Here is a 20,731-nt window from a genome sequence, read left to right as displayed (position 1 = left end):
CATAGGACACCCTGAGTGAGAGGTCCTCAATGGTTCAGAGCATTTTTGACCACATCAGGGGGACCAACACAACACTAGGCAGGTGGTCATGATGTTTACCTGATCGGTGTGTTCGGCAATATAAAGTAATTTTATATTACCGTATTTTCCGCACCATAAGGCGCACCGTATTATAAGGCGCATGCTAAAACAAAGTAACGGAAGCAAAAGAGTGAGTTTGGTTGAACTTTATTCTATTACGTATTTAAAAATACACACATTATTTTTTGATCAATCTTCTGTCCCAAATCCATCAAAGTCCCCATCTTCTGTATCTGAATTGAACAGCTGGGCAATTTCGCCATCAAACATGCCGGGTTCCCTCTCGTGATTGTCGGAGTCAGTCTCGTTGCCAGGTGGCTGCAATGATGCCGGCTTTCGCGAAAGCTCGGACGATAGTCAAAGCAGATACCTTAGCCCAGGCATCCACAATCCATTCACATGTGGTGGCGTAACTCGCCCGGCGCTGCCTCCCAGTCTTAGTAAAGGTGTGTTCGCCGTCTCTCATCCATCGCTCCCACGACGCTCGCAACTTCACTTTGAACGCCCTGTTTACACCAATGTCCAGCGGTTGGAATTCTTTTGTTAATCCTTCCGGAATGATGGCAAGCTCCGAATTCATTTGCTTCACTTGGTTTTTCACAGTAGCGGTGATATGGGTGCCCATGGAGTTGCAAAAACTCTATTTTGTCTTCTCAACTTGGCGCAATTCATTCTCCTGCTTCCTCCACTTCCGAACCATAGATTCATTGATTTTGAATTCTCTCGCGGCTGCTCTATTCCCATTTACAACCGCGTAACTGATAGCCTGTAGTTTGAATTGGGCCTCGTAAGCATGTCTCTTCGCTGATGCCATTTTCAGGGGTCCTTAGCCAAACAAACGCTGTTTTGCAGCATACCGGTAGTACAGTATACCTACCTACTGGAGGCAAGCGTAGCGAGGTAAGCGTAGGTACTGTACGTACCTTTACGTAATGTTCTGTAATTGGTTTATCGCTGCCAGCGTATGTAGTGTACGTATTACGTCCCTATGTCGGTGGGAAATGGTCCGACAGTCAATCAAGCGGTGCGGGTTAGGTGGAACTCAGTGCACACATAAGGCGCACCGGGTTAAAAGGCGCACCGTCGGTTTTTGAGAAACTTAAAGGCTTTTAAGTGCGCTGTATAGTGCGGAAAATACGGTATTTGTTTTGTGCTTGATGACCGGTCCTTACTTGAAAGCAGTTTGTGGTGTAAAAAACTTTGTATACTGCTGCTCTACAGTTCTAACTTGTTCCTCCTGTTTTCCCTCCAGAGACTCACAACCTGCCCAAGCAGCCGCCGCTGGCCCAGGCCGTGGGTCAGGCCGCCCAGTGCCTCGCCATCATGGCTCGAACCGGCAGCGGCTCCTGCGCCTTCGCCTCCGTGGACGACTACCTGCACTAGCCCCGAGTACAACACCTACTCTCTCCGAGGGCCTGTCCAGAAACGCTTCCGCCCACCTCCTCCATCATCGTAGTCCTATTAGCCAAGGAGATGCTCCTCTGCACGACGCAGTAGAAAGTCCACCATCTCACTCGCTTCTCGATCTGCGACGCCAACGAGGATCCGGAGTCATTTCTGGGCAGATCTCTGGAGCGCCGACACACTGCATACATTTAAAACTCAGATGCCACCTCCCTCCCTGACGTAAATATGAAACCACGCCTCCACCACCCTCTCCTCCAGCTGACACCAACGGCGGCCGAGAGCAGTCGACTTGAAAACACTCAGAGAGCCGAACTAGTGCAGACTCGCCACAGATACCAACCGGGGCAGATAGACTGGCAAAAAATACAAATAAAACCCCGGTCAAACATAAATGGAAAAAATACGGAAAAAAACATCCAAAAATAGAACGGACGAGTGTCCGACCACCCTTTATTGTGGTCACTGCAAACCAGGCAAACACACATCCAACAAACATGGAGGCAGGCTGGAAACCTCCACCAGACTCTACGAGGCTCGTTATGGACGGCCGACTCCCCTTCACCGCCTCCCTGCTCCACTCCCCCCTCCACTGACTTCAGGAAATCGGCGGAGACTCGTGCGACGCATGTGGACTCGGGACTTCGAAGAAGCCGGAGAGAATCTACCGTCTCGACTCAACGTTCCGTTTTTAACCTTCTGTTTAGTTTTTGTTGTTTCTCGGGCGATGTGGGGGAAGTGGGGAGGCGAGGTCACCTGGCTCGTTTTGTTTTTAGTTTCTCCAGGTTTACGAGGCATGGTGCAGACGACGATTATTATTATTATTATTATTCTAATTATCATTATATTAATTATTGTTACTTGCATTCACAGTATATTTGTTGAGAACCAGCAAGAGCAAGTTCCACCAACTTATTATAATAAAGGTCCCGATTCCACCGATTCCCAGTGACGAGCGTATGTACATGTTAGCGTTTATATATGAATTTAACAAAATGGAATTATATCAATAGAGCGACATATTTAGTTATCAAATGAAAGGAAATCACTGAAAAAAACAATCCTTTAAGTGTTTGTACTGACAGCAGTGACCTGAAGCTGCTGCTGGATCCGGGTCCCGTTCGGTCGTCTTCAGGGCTCCTGCACAGGAGGAAGACTGACGTGTTTGACCGTTTTCCAGCGCTGTAAAGTTTTGGAAACTGCGCTCAAGTCAGAGTTTTAGGATTTCACATGTTCTGGTTGCTACCTTGCTAAGTTTGTTGGAGAGAATCTTCAACCCCTTCTGGACAAAGTGTGGGTTCTCTGGGATGGAACCTGCGTAGGAGCTCTGCGATGCTCCTCTCCTCGTTAACCCCCAGCTGCACAGCAGGTTTGATGCAAACGTTGTTAATCTTTATTTTCGTATCGATGTCTATGCTAATCTTTTACCCACAAAGAACTCAGGAGCCAAAATGTCCCTTTGTTCGTCCCCCTCGGTTCCGAACAGTAACCCGACCCCGTGCCTCAGTCGGAGGTGGACTGAACTTTTCATACTTGAATTCAGAACAGAGTAGCCGAGCCGCTCCACGAGCTCAGCAGTTGATTTAAAGTCGAACTGAAATTTGAATCAGTTTCCTTTTTTTAGTGTCTATGAAGAAACACGTAGATGGCAGAGCAGAGGAGGAACAAAAACGCATGGAATTAGCGGCTAATGGCAGATTTAAACCCGACGTCTCTGTCTGCTGAGTCAGAATATGTCCTGACTGGATTTGAAAATGGAACCGACTTCAACTCTGTCAACGTCTGTGGTTAACTGACTGCAAGACGTCATATTCCTGTAGAAACACCAGTACAAGACATTTCAAGCGTCAGTCTTTAGCTGTTAGCACTTTAAGCTAGCTAGCTAGCATCCGATGTTAGGGATTACTGTTATGTTTGTATTCCACTAAGTTAGGCAAGGCTAATTAGCATAGCTTGCTAACCTCATCACAGATTCCCGCAATTGTTGTTATTTTAATGCCTGATGAGTCGTTAGCTAGCACCTAGCTATTGTTAGCTGTCTGTCTTAGTAAGTGGCTGTTAGAACAGAGTCACAGATCCTGTTTGTTCCTGGTTTCTGTGATCTGAGTGCTAATAAGGCTCAACAGTAAGGAAAAACAGAAGCAGAAAAGAGTGGATGACATGCTAACGTTAGCCCTGAACGTTTAGCATCACTTGGTAATCTGAACTTCCTGGTTTTGGCTCGTAAATATCAGCATGTTCATCATGGCGGCTCTGATGAGTCGGTGAACAGTTTGAGAGGTTTCAGATCGGATCCCTTCACCGACTGTCTGGAGAATCATCCTAAAACTCCGGCTCCGTGAGCTCATCCTGAGAACTGATGCACATGTAGAAGATCAACAAGTCTTTTATGGATCAAACATTCTCCTGTTGATCTGTTGCTGTATCAGGACAGAAGATATTTGGTTTGAGGATCAGATCGATGCATCGTTCATTTTAAACCTGACTAGACGGTAGCAGAGTGAAGTGTTGATCTGCAGCACCGTACGATCTGGCTTTAGTGTTTTTTATGTGGTTGGATCAGCGTCCTCTGAAACCAGAACAACACACAGCAAACAGACATCCACTGATCGCAGCAAAAACCTCATTTTAATTTCAGGTCGACTTTAATTTGAAGGAGCAGAAGTCACATTTCTTCAGTTTTTCTGATATTTGACAAACATGTTAAACAACATTCAGGTATGAAAAGTCCTCCAGTCTTCCGGTTTCAACGATCCATGTTCCCCATCAGAGGAGAACTCTGCTGGGTCCTGATCCTTCTCTGGTCTTTAGCAAAGCAGAAAGAGAACCCTTTTAAATCATCACATCCAACCAGATAGTTGTCGGACGGTGAGTCGAGGCTTTAGACCCGACGTCCAGCTTCTCCTCGTTTCCCCTCCAGCGGTCCACAGCTGACATTTCTCCTCACGGTGGAACCCAGCTTTTCTCTACCTTTGGTTTGGTTTTCTCTTTTGTTTTTTTTTTGCGGATCGTAAGCAGTCACGGCATCGTTTAGAAAACTTCTTAGACAAAGTGTCTGTTGTCTCTTTCTGAGTAAGGTCTGAACCTATGCATGCCATAGTAAAGTGGTGGTAAGATCAAGTTAGATGTCTCTTATTTGATTCTTTTTGTTTCTCCTTCTTTTAGCCAGTTCACGGTGTATAAGGAAGATGTCAACCAGTAAACTGTCCACTGCTGACTGTGTGTCCATTTGGAGAAAAAAATGTGCAATTTGTGTGAGGGTGAAAAGATTTCTATTAAAAATGAGAAATGCTGAGAGCTGTTGTGTGGCTGCTGCCTGGAGCTCCGGTCAGAGTTCCTGTTAATCCCAGATGACGTCCAGCGATAATCCTGCAGAATTCTGACCCACATATGAGAGGAAACGTTCACCTCACGTCCTGCAGCCGATTCATCTGAGAACTGATGAGAAAAGAGTGAATGGAGGCAGAAAGGAGACGATTTCTCAGGCCAAAGCCGACGTCAGGCAGCCGTTGCCGTTAACAGTTTATTTATGAACCAAAACTAAGTTCTGTAAAATAATTTTGGCTGAATTTTTCATTCAGACCTGAGATTGTTTTTGCATTTTTTACCTCCAAAAAACATTTGACCTGTGAAGTTGTTTTAAAAGTTCAATATCTCAGAAATAAAACTAACAGCCATGAAATGAGAACAGACAGAATAGTTTCCAGTAGATCAGAAGGATTGAGTGGATCCAACAGAGGACACATTTAATTATTGATCCTTAAAAATGAAACTTCTCCACTTTTCTTTTCAATCTAGGCTGGTATTGGTTCCCAATAAAGTTCCTCTAGGTGTTTCTATATCTGGATGGATCCATATTTCTACCAAACATACCGTCATAAATGACTGAAAATTGTCAGAAACAACTTGAAACTTGTCAAGAATCACTAAAAGTGTCCAAAAAAAAAAAAAGATGATTGTCCTAAAGGACTTCGAAATGTCCAAAATGAAAGTAATTATTAGTTCTGGCTCTTGAAAATAAGTGCAATATTTTAAAACTTCCATATTTTGACTAAAATTTCTCCAACACCAAGGTTCCTGGTTTTAGATGTTTTGTCAAAGTGAGTCTATTTGGACAAATTTTTTGCCGTCTTGGACAAATTCTGAGTCACACTGAACATATTTTGTGTAATTTTAGTTGGTTTTTGAATCATTTTGTGTTTGGGTTAATTGGTTTTGCACATTTTAAATGTTTTTGTTTTGAGTAATTTAGACAAATTTTGAATCTTTGAGTCATTTTGGACAAAATTGAAGTGATTTCGGAGACATTTTATGTCATTATAGACATTTAATGTCTTCACTGGCAAAGTTTTTGTAAACTAGAACATTTTTTAAGTCTGTTTTGGACACAGGTGGATTATTTTCCAGCAGATCTAAATGACTGATCAATTGGCTCTAGCAGAGGACACATCTTTGATTATTGATTCTTCAAAATGAAAAAAAATGCTAAATTTTCAAAATTTAGTGGTACAGTGTCTCCATGAAGTTCCTGTTAGTGTATATCTATGGTTAGATCCATGTTTCTACTAAATCCAGTCTTTGGTCCACATTTCTCCAACTGTTGAGGCTCTAAAATCAGTAGAATCTGATGTGTGGAAAGCAAGTGATATTTATCATTTCAAATATATGGATGAGAACATTGAGGCAAAATGATCCTCATATGTTAAACTTCAACATGAAGCATCTTGTAACTCTGCTCATCTAACACTAACATCTAGACCTCTATGAACATCTAGACGTCTATGAACACCAGGTTCTGGTTCCTACCAATGAGTCCACATCAACATTTAGTCTAAACATCTAAAAACTGGAACCATGTCTGGTCAAACACATCAGATTCTACTGATATTAGAGCCTCAACAGTTGGAGAAATGTGGACCACAGACTGGATTTTAGTAGAAATATGGTTCCATCCATATATAAACACTTAGAGGACCTCTGTGGAGACACTATACCAGCCTGGATTGGACATTTTGCACTTTCCTCCAGTTTCAAATGGCAGTGAATCAGATTTGTCTCCATAAAGTTCTTCTTCCTATGATTGGTTCACAGACCAGATTAATTCTTCATCCATCCAGGAGTCACTACCTTTAGACTAAATCTGGTTTTTGTTCATTTTTTATAACAAACTTTGAGAACTTCTGTGTAACTCTGGAAATATTCACAGCATGAAGGTAGAAGTTTGCTCCTTAAATAAAGTCACTGCAGATACAGATGTTGGTTCATGAAATAAACAGCTGGTTTTATCAACAAAACAGGAAAACAAACTGATGCTCCTGAAAAGTTGAAAACCTGCATTCAGTCCATTTGGTGGCAGAAGTATAAATTCAAAGCAGAAGAGTTTTTATTTTGTGTTTTTAGAAATTTACAGTAACAGACACAACAAACACTGATTAATACACTTTACAGAGAAACAACAGCTGATCCTGTGAACAGAAACTCTAAATAATCCGTCCAGAAACATGAAAGTTGACGTACAGCTCATCTATTTTACCTCCCAGCTGTTAAAGTCCCGTTAGAGGATTTTCACATCGTGTAAATCCTGCATTGAGCTGATTCTGGGCCCAGTAAAGTCCATAAACTGTCCCGACCAGAACCGCCTCAGACGGTCGGCCATGTTTGAAGTCCTTTTGCGATCAGGTGGAGGGATTCCGCTGTTTGTGGATCCACCTCTTCTTCAGCTTCTCTGCTTTGGCTTTTTCCTTACAGGCTGTGAGATCAGAGACGAAGAGTTCAAACATGAACTTCTGCTGAATTATTAACACGTTGATTAAAACTAAATGAGAATCAATTTAGGCTCAAAAAACAGAAGAATCAGAAACTTTATCAATGATCAGAGTTCTACCTTCACACTGGGAATATTTCCAGAGTTCCAGGTCCTTGAAGTCCATAGAGGTGGTCCAGATTTATCACGTTCTAATGGACTTTTTCCATCATTTCTGATCCTCAGAACTTCATCAGTCCAGCAGATAGAACCATGACATTTAGGAGGAGAAACATTTGAGTTCTGGTAGAAACTGACACCAGATCAGTTTAAATCCATCCAGGTGTCACAGTCTGAACACTGGATCTGGTTTCTGTTCATTTCCTCTATAACCAGCTGTGATCATCAGTATTATGGGATGTATCATAGTAATTCATCAGTATTATGGGATGTATCCTAGTGATCATCAGTATTATGGGATGTATCCTAGTAATTCATCAGTATTATGGGATGTATCATAGTGATCATTAGTATTATGGGATGTATCCTAGTAATTCATCAGTATTATGGGATGTATCATAGTGATCATTAGTATTATGGGATGTATCCTAGTGTGATCATCAGTATTATGGGATGTATCCTAGTGATCATCAGTATTATGGGATGTATCCTAGTGTGAACAGTTTAGAGTTCTAGAAACAATCATTGGTTCCTGGATGTGTTTCAGGTTCCTGATAATCCACCAGAGAAAACTTTAAAGGTGATTGTGGGTGAACTTTAATGTTGGTAGGTGGTTGATCACAACTATTAGAGACAGTGGAAGAAGAAACCAGGATCATCTGGAGACACTGTTCACTCTGCTTCTAATACAGTCATTAATTATAGAGAAAATACTGAACAGAAAACAGATTCAGTCTTGAGATTCTGATGCCTGGATGGATGTAAAATTTACAAAAATAGCACAAAATAACTTAAAAACTTCAAAATGACAAAATTATTCCCACGTTATACAAAAATGAACCAAGATTACTCGATAATAGTTTAAGATTACAGAAATTGTGCAAAATCACTCAAAGTTTGGCCAAAATGACAGATTTTTAGCAGAACTCAGATGTGTTATTAAAAATTAGTCAAATTACATGAAATCTGGCTAAAACCGCACAAAAACTGTCCCAAATTTCTCGATATTTGTCAAAAATGGCTCAAAAACTGTTCAAAAGGACAAAGATGTCCCAAATCTCACAGAAATTGTCCCAAAATTATTAAATTTTGTCTGACAAATGATAAAACCTTCCAAAATGACTCAGTGTTTCCCCCAATTATTAATAAAAACGTTCAGAAGGACCTGAAATTTTGGCCAAAATTACTCGAAAACTATCCAAAATTCACAAAATCTGGATTATCAAGAGACTGAGACACCTGGATGGATTTAAACTGATCTGGTGTCAGTTTTTCCCAGAACTCAGATGTGTTTCTCCTCCTAAATGTCATGGTTCTATCTGCTGGACTGATGAAGTTCTGAGGCTCAGAAATGATGGAAAAAGTCCATTAAAAAGTGATAAATCTGGATCCTCCTCTATGGACTTCAAGGACCTAGAACTCTGGAAATATTCCCAGTATGAAGGTAGAACTCTGATCATTGATAAAGTTGCTGTGGCTGAAGAACCAGATGTTCTGAGGAGGTTCTTTGGGGAGATTATTTCCAGATGTTAACCAGGTCAGACCGATGATCTGAACCGTGGTCTGGAGGTTCTAACTGGACCTACCCCAGTCCTTCCTGACAAACTGCACCGCTGCGCTCTGATTGGTTCCCTTCTTGTTCTGGAGTGACAGCAGCTCGTTACCTGGAAGCAGAAGGACAGGAAGTGTAAAAACGTCCAGATAAATCCGATGCTGTGGATGTCGCCATCGTCTCTGAGCAGAAGTCCGACCGACCGGACCTCCTTCAGGACGACGAGCTTCACTGTAGCAGAGCTCAAATTGAGGCAGATCATGGTCTTCACAGACTTCTACCACAGAGTGTAGCCTGCAGACGTCCAGGTTTTTATTCATCAGACCATCTACTATCTATCTAAAGCTACCAGAGTGTTGGAGAGTCCAGTTTCCTGAAGCAGCTGCAGATTTTAACGACAAACAGGTGAAAACGCTGCATTTGTTGGGGACTACTTTCAGCAGCGGATTAATATCACTTCTTTCTCCACTGTGGTTTATTCTTAAAGTCCTGCAGCTCTGAGGAACCAGAAGAACATGAAGGACCGAGAACTCAGAGATGTCTTCTGTTAGAATCACGGAATCCAGGAAGAGGATTAAACTAAAGATGGACTTCTCTGATTAGATTTTTTCCAAAAATGTAAAAATCCTGGAGCCTACATGTTTGCTCAGATGTTGAACTCTGAACTAATGTTGTCTCCTCAGACATCTGTGGAGGTTCTCAGTCATCCAGGTCCTGGTAATCAGGGGTGCTTCAGGACAAACTAACTGCAAGTTCTGGAAGGTGTTTCTAGAAACGTCTCCTGAAGCTCCTACCATCTCCTCATCCTGTAGATGTTTTTCTATCTCTCTACTCTGCTCATCATCTATAGAAGATGTTTCTCCATGCTGGATGGATTTCCAATGTCCTGCTCTTCTGTTCTCGGTTTCTGAGCCATGCTGCATTTTACTCTCAGTCTCATTGTCCAAAATAACTCATAAAATGTCCAAAAGATCTCAAATATTGTCCAAAACAACTAAAATAATTTTCAAAATTGTCCAAAATAACTCAGTGTTTTCCAAAATTATTCAAAATTGTCCAAAATGACTCAAAAACTGTCCAAAATAACTAAAAAAAGTCAAAAAAATAAAATTCCAAGTCTGGGGTCACTGAGAAATGTAACCCAGGCCATGTAGGGCTCCACTTCCGGTGCCGCTCTTAATTTCCCGGCCAAGTTCCTTTTACATTGCCCGGTCCCACTTCCTGTCTGTCACTGCTCTGCACTCAGCCCTGTCACAGCACCACGCTGTATCTGGCATTTGTTTGACTTTCTAAAACTGCTCCGAACTCCGATTAAAAGTAGCAATTGGGCTAAAACAGCTCCACGAAACTCCTCATCCTCTTATCTACCTCTCTGGCGATCGGTGAGTGCGTGCGTCGCATAGTTTACTTTAAACGATTTATCAATACAATGCGTTGCGCTGAGTTTAAATTAACAATTGCAGATACATTTCCCCGTATCCCGGCGGATCCTCGTATTAAACCCCCCTGTGTTCGCACTACTCACCGGTGAGTCCTCGATTCTTGCGGTTGTGTGATTCATGTTTGTTAATACCGCAAATCTTAATGCTGCTCTGCAGCTAGGTTAATGCTAACGTAGCATGTAGCTTCAGCCGGCTAGCGCGGCTATTTATGTGTATATTCTTTCAATTCTAGCCTTATTTGTTAATCTACTCCAGCCGAATTTTAGGCAACATTGTAGATACTTAAAGCAGTGCCTCACTTTCTGTTAGTTTAGACTTTTAGGTCACTTTTTGTTACTTTTGAAACCGGGTGCCCCCGCAGCCATCTTTGTTTTGAATGGATGCGGATGCATTCACACGAATGAAATTCAGACCTGTTGCGCAACAATACTCCTAATACTTGAAATGAAGTAATTGTATATTTAATACAATTTAACACAAGGCTCGAGGCCTATTTGAAGTTAAAGTGCACTTTTATACATTTGACTTTATACATTTGACTTTACACCTTTGAAATTAATTCACATTTAGATATTAAACTTGTAATGAAGCTTCATATTAGATCAATGGATGTAATGTCTATTCACATTGAATAGAGTATCTAAATGCTGTGCATTATAGCATTTCAATGGTTCTGGTTATTTAAAACTGTATTTATTTTGGTTATTTATTTTGTAATTTACTTTTACTGATTTATTGTCTTGGTTTATTTTATTGCTTTACTAATTGGGATTTTTTCTCCTGACTCCTGTTTTAGGTCAGTTTTTTTTTAGGTTTTTTTTTTTTCCCCCCCCTTCCTTCTGAATTAATTCTCTTCGATGGCGAGCTATCCCGTCCCCTACCTCCTGCTGCGGTAGGACACCTTTTGTTGTTTCATCAAACCTGGATCAAGGATTGTTTTGTTCATGGACACTGAACTGAAAAAAAGACTTTGAATTCCGAACCTCTCAAAAGGAGGCTTTGAACTGAACTTTGAACTGCAATTCCCGACCTGGTGATCTTTTGTTTGGTGTTGAACTTTCGAACTGTATTGGTTTTTGTTTATTAATTAATATACATAATATAATATTAATACCATAACTAATATTATATTATACTATATTAATTGATAATTGATTATACCTGTTTATTATCTATATATTTATATTATACATACCTCATACTATTTCACCCTTACTATTGTTATTGTTACTCTGGTTATTATACAATACCTTTTATTTATACGCAAATCCAGTTACAAATTCTGAAAAAATATATCTACGAAACTTAAATCAACCGTGTCTGTCCATTTTTCATACCCTTTGGCTCCAGCAGACGAACCTGGTCTGATCACTTATTATAACATCTACTTGCAGTCAGTTCCCTAGCCCCTAGGGCGTTACAGAAACATTCTTATTTTTGAAAGAAAATCTGTTTTTTCTCCCATGATGATCCCATTGAATGAACGATAAATCCAGTCTAGATGTTGTTAATGTTGTAAATCTGAGTTCTCTTCTTCTTCATTCTGGTTCCTCAGAGCTGCAGGACTTTAGATTAAAAATGAACCACAGTGGAGATAAACGAGACAGAAAACAACAAACTAAATATATAAAACTACTACATCTGACAAAGTTCAAGTCTGAATCGTTTCCAGAAGCTGAGATCTGAGCTGCTCTAAACATTTCATCAGGTTCTGGTTCAGGTTCTCTACAGATCTTCTTACTGGTGGTTCTGCAGCTTCCGGCTCCATACAGTCTGGACTGGAGGAACTCTTTGGCCGCCTGCTGCTGGAAGAACGTCGATGTTTGATCCTTCATGGTCCTGACGGTGTAGGTTCCCTTCAGCCTGGAGAGCAGAAAAACACTCTGAGCTTCCATCATTTAACTGGAGATTAGAGAGTAAAGTTTGTCTCAGAGACATCAGAGTTCAGATTACTTTCTAGAATGTGCAGATTTCTTCTTCTTCTCCTTCTTCTCCTTCATCTCCTCCTCATCGTCTTCAGCTGCATGACGACAGTTAAATTAGAACCTCAGAATCATGACATCAAGCAGCAGCTAAAAGCAGCAGGAAGCTTCTTTACCTTCATCTTCAGGCTGTTTCTGCTTCCTGGAAGACAAAATAAAAGCTGTCTGAGAGGAGAAAATGTGTGAAACCAGAGCAGCAGAAGAGAAGCAGCCATGAACTCACTTCAGAGTCGACGAGTTCATTTCCTCCAACGCTTCAGCCGGGAACAGCTTTCTCTTCTGGAGGGAAATGAACGATTAACTCATCTGAAGACAGGATTTAAACAGCTTTCTGTCAACGCCTCCACGTTTCCAGACGGAATCAGAGCCGCTACATATTCAGTCTCAGGCTGATAAAATAACAGGACTGGACTTCATGACCTCAGAGATCCCAACATGCAGCCATCGTGGTTTTATAATGACATCCATCTTACTTTTTGATCTGAAATCGATTAACTGAACAGTTTGGAAGCAGAGCAGTCTGACCCTCTTTCAGTCGTCTTTCAGAAAAATGTGTTCAAAGTTTAGTGTTTTCCAGAATGGTCTAACATTCCACTGGGACGCTGTATTTGGGTTGTGGGTTAGACCACTCTGACACTAGAATCTAGACCAGAAAATATTACAGAAATGATATAAAACTCAGTTTGTCCTGAACATCTTCAGACCTTCTGCTCCTGGAAGAGCTCCTGTCTCTTCCTCCTCTTCTCCTTCAGCAGCTCCTTCTCTCTGCAAACACAAACATGATTAACGAACAAAACCCGATGTTTAGTTCTTTTCTGTGGCAGCAAACGAACCAGTCTGAAAATATTAAAGAGACTGAGGTTCAGCTCTGCATGTAGTGTCATTCAACAAACCTAGATTTACACATTTTAATAAATTAGAACCTGCCGGTGTAAAGGTTGCCTCGGAATAACTGACTTTGTGTTGTTTTAATTGTGTTAATTAGCAGAAAAACGCCTAAATCGAGTCAGTTTGTGCCCCAGAAGCCGCGGTTAACTCCCCGTTAGCTTCCCGTTAGCACCTCCTCTCCGTGTCCAGCGCCTCCTTCAGCCTCCGGAGAGCCTCCACCCTGGAGTCCTGGAAGGTCACCTCCTCCGGAGCCTCGTCGTCGCTCGGCTCCAGAGCCATGTTCAGGTTTTCAGCCGCTTTTTCTCCGTCAGATGAAGCTTCTTTCCCACGTTGCTTCTTCTCCCCCATGTTTGCCAGTGAATGCTACGTCATCAGGCCGCGCCTCACCCGTCGTGACGCTAGAAGAAAGGGACCGATGACGATGGTTCCGGGTTATGAAGGTATTAATTTTAATTTTAATTTACAAAAACAGAGAAATTCCATCAAAAAATCAACTTTGAATCATTCAATGTTTTTATTATTTTATACTTAAAATAGAAACTACAACCGGAAGTGTTTTTAGTGTTAAACCTGACATGAGAATGTTCGCTAAATAGATTTGAATCGTTTTATTCTTCTGTTGTAAAATATAACAGCTTGAAAAAATCCAGCTGTTACACGACGAGCTGTAATTTAACTTGTGTTTGTTTGTTTTAAGCAGTCTGTGGGTACGGGTTTAAAGTGAGTCTTTTATGTTGAAATTCTGACAAACCGGACATACCGGGTCAGACTTTTATTTTGTTTGGAACGATTTAAATTTTTTATTTTGAAAAGTACGGAGAAAATAATTGTTTAAAAACGTATTATTATTATTATTATTATTATTATTATTATTATTATTATTATTATTATTATTATTATTATTATTATTATTATTATTATTTAGAATAATAATATTTTGTCATTTTATTTATTCTGCTTATTATTATTTTCATTGTTATTATCTATATTATTGTTTTTTACGTTATTATTAATTGAGTAATTCTTTAGAGAATATAATACTGATAATAACGTAGGTTTTTAATATAAATAGTTAATGTAGTCAATTAAAGTATAAATCTATATTTGACATAATATTATAATTTAAGCTGCTCTGTTAATAATATTCACATCAAAAATAACTCTCTGTTAATATTTAAGCTTGTTGAATATTGATTATTTACTGAGTGACGGTGCAGTATTCTGACGCTCTCATTCCGCCATCACCGGCCGCTGCACCGGTTACCGGGAGACTCCGCTACTCACCATGTACCGACTCCTGCTCGTGTTTCTGGCCGCCGCCGGGACGTCTGTGCTCGGCGTGCCGCGGCCGGAGGGCTCCCCGGCGGCCGCTCCGTGCCTCGCCCCGCCGCAGTGGGAGGGCCGCTGGGTTCTGTACGACCACGGTACCGGCAGGAACAACCGGGCCGCCGTGTCCTACGACGGCCTGAACCGGAGGATCCGAGTCCTGCAGCAGCACAAGAAGCACACCCCGTGTCAGAGGCAAGACCAGACCTGATGCTAACAGAAATATATCATGATTTATACTATATTAAATGAATAAACAGCACGCATGTCATGAGAAATTATGAACAGGAAACGTGAAATATTGCACATATGCAGTAAATTATTAAGCATTAAGGTGTATTTTACTGTGAGATTAGATGTTCAAGAATATAAAAGATGAACTAAATAAAGAGAACAAAGGGATATCTAATATAATAATAATAATAATAATAATAATAATAATAATAATAATAATAATGAGTAAGTAGGAGCCTTAATACAACATTTTATTGACAAAAGAACAACTGATTTTATAGATTAACCGATTAGTTTTTTTTCTATAAAATGTCAGAAAATGATGAAAAATGTCCTAAAGATGTTCAGTTTTGTGTCACAGAGGAAGAAACCAGAAAAAGATTTACATTTAAGAAGAAGATTAATGATTGCAGTTCTAGTTTCCAGGTTGCTTTTCATTTTCTGTTTGGTAAAAAATGTTAATATTAGCATTAATAACCGTTTAATATGTTGATACTAGATTCTGGTCCAGATTCTCTGCAGATATTCTTTAAAACCTGTTTACATTAATTAATTACTAATAAGCTCCTTTATACAAAATGAATATAAAACAGAAGACCGACGTCTCAAAAACACATTGAAATAAACAGTACATTTTTAAGGAAAAATATTAAAAAATTAATGAAAAATCGACAACAACAGCAATATAATAAAGATGATGATGATGATGAAGCATCCTTTTTAAAGGTTTCATTCTAATTAATAATTTAATTTCTTATTAGATCAATTCTAAGCCAATGAGAGGAACAGCGTTTGGGTTGCCAGGTTGGTTGTGTTTATGAATCTGGTTTGGTTATGAATCTGTTCTAAATGCTGCTTTTAATAAATGTGTTTTTTAGTTCTTCTGTCACCTCAGCTCCATTCAGTTGAAGTTATTTTTTACAACATGGCAACCCGAACAATCTTCTTTCTAACAGTTGATATCGTAACAATAAAACTTCTGTATTTATACAAACAAGCAGAAAAGCAGCAGTAATGATGATATCAATAGAATAAAGTCATTAATTTATGGTTAATAAAGAACTATTCCTGCTTAGTAGATCAGTTAAGAACTTGTGGGTTGCCAGGTTGTGCTTGGACTGACTGATCTCATTTTATAGATTTATATTTCATTTATTTCCAGTCTAAGTGGGAAACTTGTGTGTTTTCTGTCCTTTAGTAGCTGCTCTCTTATTTACTGAGTCTGAAGTCTGACGTTGTGAAACTTTGTCCGGCTGCTGAACAGGAGCTCAGCCTGATAATCGACTTTGGTTTGTTTAGTTTCCAATCAATAAGCATGTGGACCAAATCCAGTTTTAAAGTAAAAAGGCTCAAAATCAGTCCAGCAAATGTCCATTTTTGAATCCATACATTAATAAAAATGGACCGCTGGTGCCTACATTACCCACAATGCAGCTTGGTTTAGAGATGCAGGTGTGCTAGCAGTGGTTAACGTAGCAGCTACAGAGGTTAGCTAGTGGTTAGCTCAACTTTTCAGCTCTAAACCTGCAGATTTTCACAGTCAACTGGACTTCTGGACCATCAGTTTTAGAGACAGAACCTGATGCTTGTTGTCTAAACACACATTCTAGCTGCTTCACAAACACACGTGGTTCACTTCTGTTGGAAAAACAATCCGTTCTTCAGCAGTCTGATTCACCTTGTGTCTCAAAAGGCTGTTTAATTGTTATCTAACAGCTTTACTATGTCAGATATTGTCATTTCAGCTTCTGCAACCAAAAAGTCAAGTCAGTAATATTTATGTAGCCCAATATCACAAGTCAGTCCCCGGTGTTTCAGCATACAGCGCCCCCTATCTGCCACCAACACACCCTGTAACCTCCGTGTCCTTCCAGGTTTTTTGAGTACATCTACTTGTACCAGAACATGGTGATGTTCCAGATCGACCAGAAGACCAAAGAGTGCTCAAAGATCGCTCTGACGGACGCCTGGGATCCCTTCGACATCCCCGATAACTCCACCTTCGAGGACCAGTACTTCATCGGTGGACCTGGAGACAGCGTGGAGGTCCAGGAGTGGTCCGACAGGAAGCCGGCTCGCCAGCGTAAGTCAGGTTTCTAAGCGGTTTCAGGTCTGCAGCCTCGTGCACAACAAATAAAATGATAAGGAATGATGGACTGAATAATCTGCAGCTAGTCTTCGACTGATTATGGCTTCGTTGTGGTTTTGGTGAAGTGACCCTTTAGGTTTTCAGTCAAACGTTGAAAACATTCACAGAAAAACTTCAGCTTCATGTTTTCACTGAACGTTGCTCAAACGGAGCTGAAAACATTATTGATGGACTCTTTAAGGATCATTCCAGACCTGGAGGACATCTGAGCTTCTAAATGTTTGAAAAATCAACCATCTCTCTTTCTGTTTTCTGCTCCATATTCATCAGTAATAGGTATTGATTGGCTCAGCTTCCACATCAATGGTAGCATTTTTATTCCATGTTTTCTGTGTTGTTTGCTAGCCCTACTCTAATCACAGTAACAGGGTTGCTAATCCATGCTAATGTGATCTTTTTCTCAGCAGTAGAAGCTAGATATTTAGCTGCTGTTACTGCTGACCAAGAGGACAAACTGACTGATGGAAAACAGTCCAAAGAATTAGTCTGATCCTGATAATATGAGCTGGAGGGAGACATTCAATCAAGGCTGACAATGGGATGAAAATATGAAAAATAGCAGAGAGGATATAGCTTTGTTCTGCACATTCTATAGGAAAACTGGTGGATGATGGAAACGACAAAAATAAGACACAAAAGGACAAAAGCGAGACACAAAACAAAGACAAAGCAGAAAATGACAGAAATGAGACAGAAAAGACAAAAACGTCATCTACGGGTTCTGCTAACATGTTGTGGGACACGTTCCATGTATAATTATTATTATTTAAAGTATTATGTTGATTAAAAAATGTTCCCACAATTACAAGAGACATCAATGAAAAACATAAAACCAAAAATAGGAGATTTAAATTTGATTTGAACTGCTTTATTATTTATAAATATCTTCAAACATTCTTTTCTCCTACTTTTTTCAGATTTGGTCTCAGGACAAGAACATTTGCACACTACTGCATGTTTTAGGATTCTGGATTAATTGACATTTAATGGGTGGGATGTAAAATGTCCTCCAACCTCTCTGAGGTTTCTGGGTGTTTTTATTTGCTTCCGTCTCATTTTTTCTGCTGCTCCACCAGATGAGACCTGGGTGGGCATCTACACCCTGAAGGACTGCTACCCGGTGCAGGAGACCTACACCCGCAACAGCAGCGTCACCACCTCCACCCGCTTCTTCAACCTCCAGCTGGGCATCAGCGACCCCGACGTCTTCACGCCGCCCAGCACCTGCCAGTCGGCCCGGCCCGACAGGATGGCCGACTGCTGAGGCCTCGTCCAGGCAGACGTCTCCTCTGACCTCACAGACACTCAACAGCCTCTTGATAGTAAAGCAGTAAACTGAGATTTTAGTCATGGAAGAGGTACTAGACAAGACACAAAATGACAAAAACGAAACAGAAAATGACAAAAACAAGACACAAAACAACAAAAACAAGACATAAAATGACAAAAACTAGATAGAAAATGGCAAAAACTAGACATAAAATGACAAAAACTAGATAGAAAATGACAAAAACTAGACATAAAATGACAAAACAAGACAGAAAATGACAAAAACTAGACATAAAATGACAAAACAGGACAGAAAATGACAAAAACTAGACATAAAATGACAAAACAGGACAGAAAATGACAAAAACTAGACACAAAACAACAAAAACAAGACATAAAATGACAAAAACTAGATAGAAAATGGCAAAAACTAGACATAAAATGACAAAACAAGACAGAAAATGACAAAAACTAGACATAAAATGACAAAACAGGACAGAAAATGACAAAAACTAGACATAAAATGACAAAACAGGACAGAAAATGACAAAAACAAGACACAAAACAACAAAAACAAGACATAAAATGACAAAAACTAGATAGAAAATGGCAAAAACTAGACATAAAATGACAAAACAAGACAGAAAATGACAAAAACTAGACATAAAATGACAAAACAGGACAGAAAATGACAAAAACTAGACATAAAATGACAAAACAGGACAGAAAATGACAAAAACTAGACATAAAATGAAAAAACAGGACAGAAAATGACAAAAACTAGACATAAAATGACAAAACAAGACAGAAAATGACAAAAACGAGACAGATAATGATAAAAACAAGACACAAAACGACAAAAACGAGACATAAAATGACAAAAACTAGACATAAAATGACAAAAACTAGACATAAAATGACAAAAACTAGACATAAAATGACAAAACAAGACAGAAACTGACAAAAACGAGACAGAAATGACAAAAACAAGACACAAAATGACAAAAACGAAACAGAAAATGACAAAAACAAGACACGAAACAACAAAACGAGACAGAAAATGATAAAAACGAGACAGAAAATGGAATCTTAGCTTCTCCGCTACAAGTCCTGCAGAAAATGACAAAAACAAGACACGAAACAGCAAAAACGAAACAGAAAATGACAAAAACAAGACACAAAACAACAAAAACGAGACAGACAATGACAAAAACGAGACAGAAAATGACAAAAATGAGACACAAAACGACAAAAACGAGACATAAAATGACAAAAACTAGAGAGAAAATGACAAAAACTAGACAAAAAATGACAAAACAAGACAGAAAATGACAAATATAAGACAAAACGAAAAAAACGAGATAGAAGATGAAAAAACTAGACATAAAACAACAAAAACAAGACACAAAATGGCAAAAAGAACACAGATGACAAAAACTAGACAGAAAACAACAAAAGACAGAAAACTACAAAAACGAGACACAAAATGACAAAAACAAGACACAAAATGACAATAATGAGACACAAAACTCAGTAAACTGAGATTTTAATAGTGGAAGAGGTCCTCTTTACCCAAGTAGAAGTACTGGAATCTTAGCTTCTCATCTACAAGTCCTGCATTTAATCATACTAAAATAATAAAAGTGCAGAAATATCAGCAAAATATAGTGAACATTTCAAAGTAAGAGCTCTGTTTCCTGTAACTGACGTACTGCTGCTAGTTTAGTTCCTAGCGTTTGGGAAGATAAACCTGACTGGCTGTGATGTTGTTGACATTTTCTGACTTTTTCTTCCAAACTTTTGGCAATCTTTTTGTATAATTCTGGATTATTACTTTAAAAAAAAAATACCATTCTAGAGGTTTTAAAGGAAAATCGTGTAACACTGGAACCAAATTAGACGCTGCTATCTTTGTAACTTCATCAACGTGTCGTCTTTTACAAGCTTTTCATGTTATTTTATATGTGAAGTCCTAACCTGAAAAGTAACTGCCACTGAAAATACAGTGGAGAACAAATGTTGTGGAATTAAAGTTTAAAATAGCATAAATTGAGACACTCAGAACAATTACCTGGAAACTGGATTTAAGCACAGTACTTGAGTAAATATACTCGGTTACTTCTCACCACTGGATGTAAGACATTTAAAATCTTCACTTGCAGCTTTACAATACTATAAAATCTCAGCTGTTTTAATTTGGGATTAGCAAAAAAAAAAAAAAAAGTACATACACTGATGAGGCTGTGTGGAGGGCAACATGTCACAGAAGATGAATTAAGTTTCATGAGGAGAAACTGGAGAAGCAGCGTTTTAAAGAATTGTTTGTTAATTTGTTTAGAACTGAGTTTCCAGGAACAACAAGGCCTGCTAGCTGCCAGATAGCAACGTAGCTCACAGAGCACAAAACACTGACTTAGGATCCCTGAACAGTTCACTTAACGCTTTAAAAAATCATTTAAAAAAGAAAATGTGACTTTTAAT

General features: G+C 39.4%; 3 protein-coding genes across 3 annotated transcripts in view; 2 read left to right on the top strand and 1 right to left on the bottom strand.

Annotated features, from left to right (window-relative positions):
* Positions 1–4,782, top strand: part of ranbp9 (RAN binding protein 9) — a 36,678-nt gene extending 31,896 nt beyond the window's left edge. Inside the window, exon 14 of the mRNA XM_023269097.3 lies at positions 1,334–4,782. Within this exon, the coding sequence (XP_023124865.2) occupies positions 1,334–1,464 (131 nt within the window). The 3' untranslated portion in view covers positions 1,465–4,782. The remainder of the gene's footprint in view (positions 1–1,333) is intronic.
* Positions 4,783–6,844: 2,062 nt separating this feature from the next.
* nol7 (nucleolar protein 7) lies at positions 6,845–13,650 on the bottom strand. Its single transcript, XM_023269098.3, has 8 exons — positions 13,445–13,650; positions 13,089–13,149; positions 12,608–12,663; positions 12,501–12,526; positions 12,356–12,422; positions 12,144–12,265; positions 8,995–9,072; positions 6,845–7,234 (listed from the first exon to the last, which is right to left on the bottom strand). Exons 1-8 carry the CDS (start codon positions 13,618–13,620, stop codon positions 7,161–7,163), a joined length of 660 nt encoding a protein of 219 aa, XP_023124866.2. The 5' UTR covers positions 13,621–13,650; the 3' UTR covers positions 6,845–7,160.
* An 836-nt stretch (positions 13,651–14,486) lies between these two features.
* epdr1 (ependymin related 1) lies at positions 14,487–20,172 on the top strand. Its single transcript, XM_023269099.3, has 3 exons — positions 14,487–14,793; positions 16,707–16,915; positions 18,058–20,172. The coding sequence occupies exons 1-3, from the start codon at positions 14,558–14,560 to the stop codon at positions 18,243–18,245; spliced, it is 633 nt and encodes a 210-aa protein (XP_023124867.1). The 5' UTR covers positions 14,487–14,557; the 3' UTR covers positions 18,246–20,172.
* The last annotated feature ends 559 nt before the right edge of the window (positions 20,173–20,731 follow it).

This window comes from Amphiprion ocellaris, chromosome 10 (assembly GCF_022539595.1).
Source record: "Amphiprion ocellaris isolate individual 3 ecotype Okinawa chromosome 10, ASM2253959v1, whole genome shotgun sequence".
In the NCBI taxonomy this organism is placed as follows: Eukaryota; Metazoa; Chordata; class Actinopteri; family Pomacentridae; genus Amphiprion; species Amphiprion ocellaris.
Note: the sequence above shows the minus strand (reverse complement) of the source record. Positions and strands in the feature narration are given on the sequence as shown.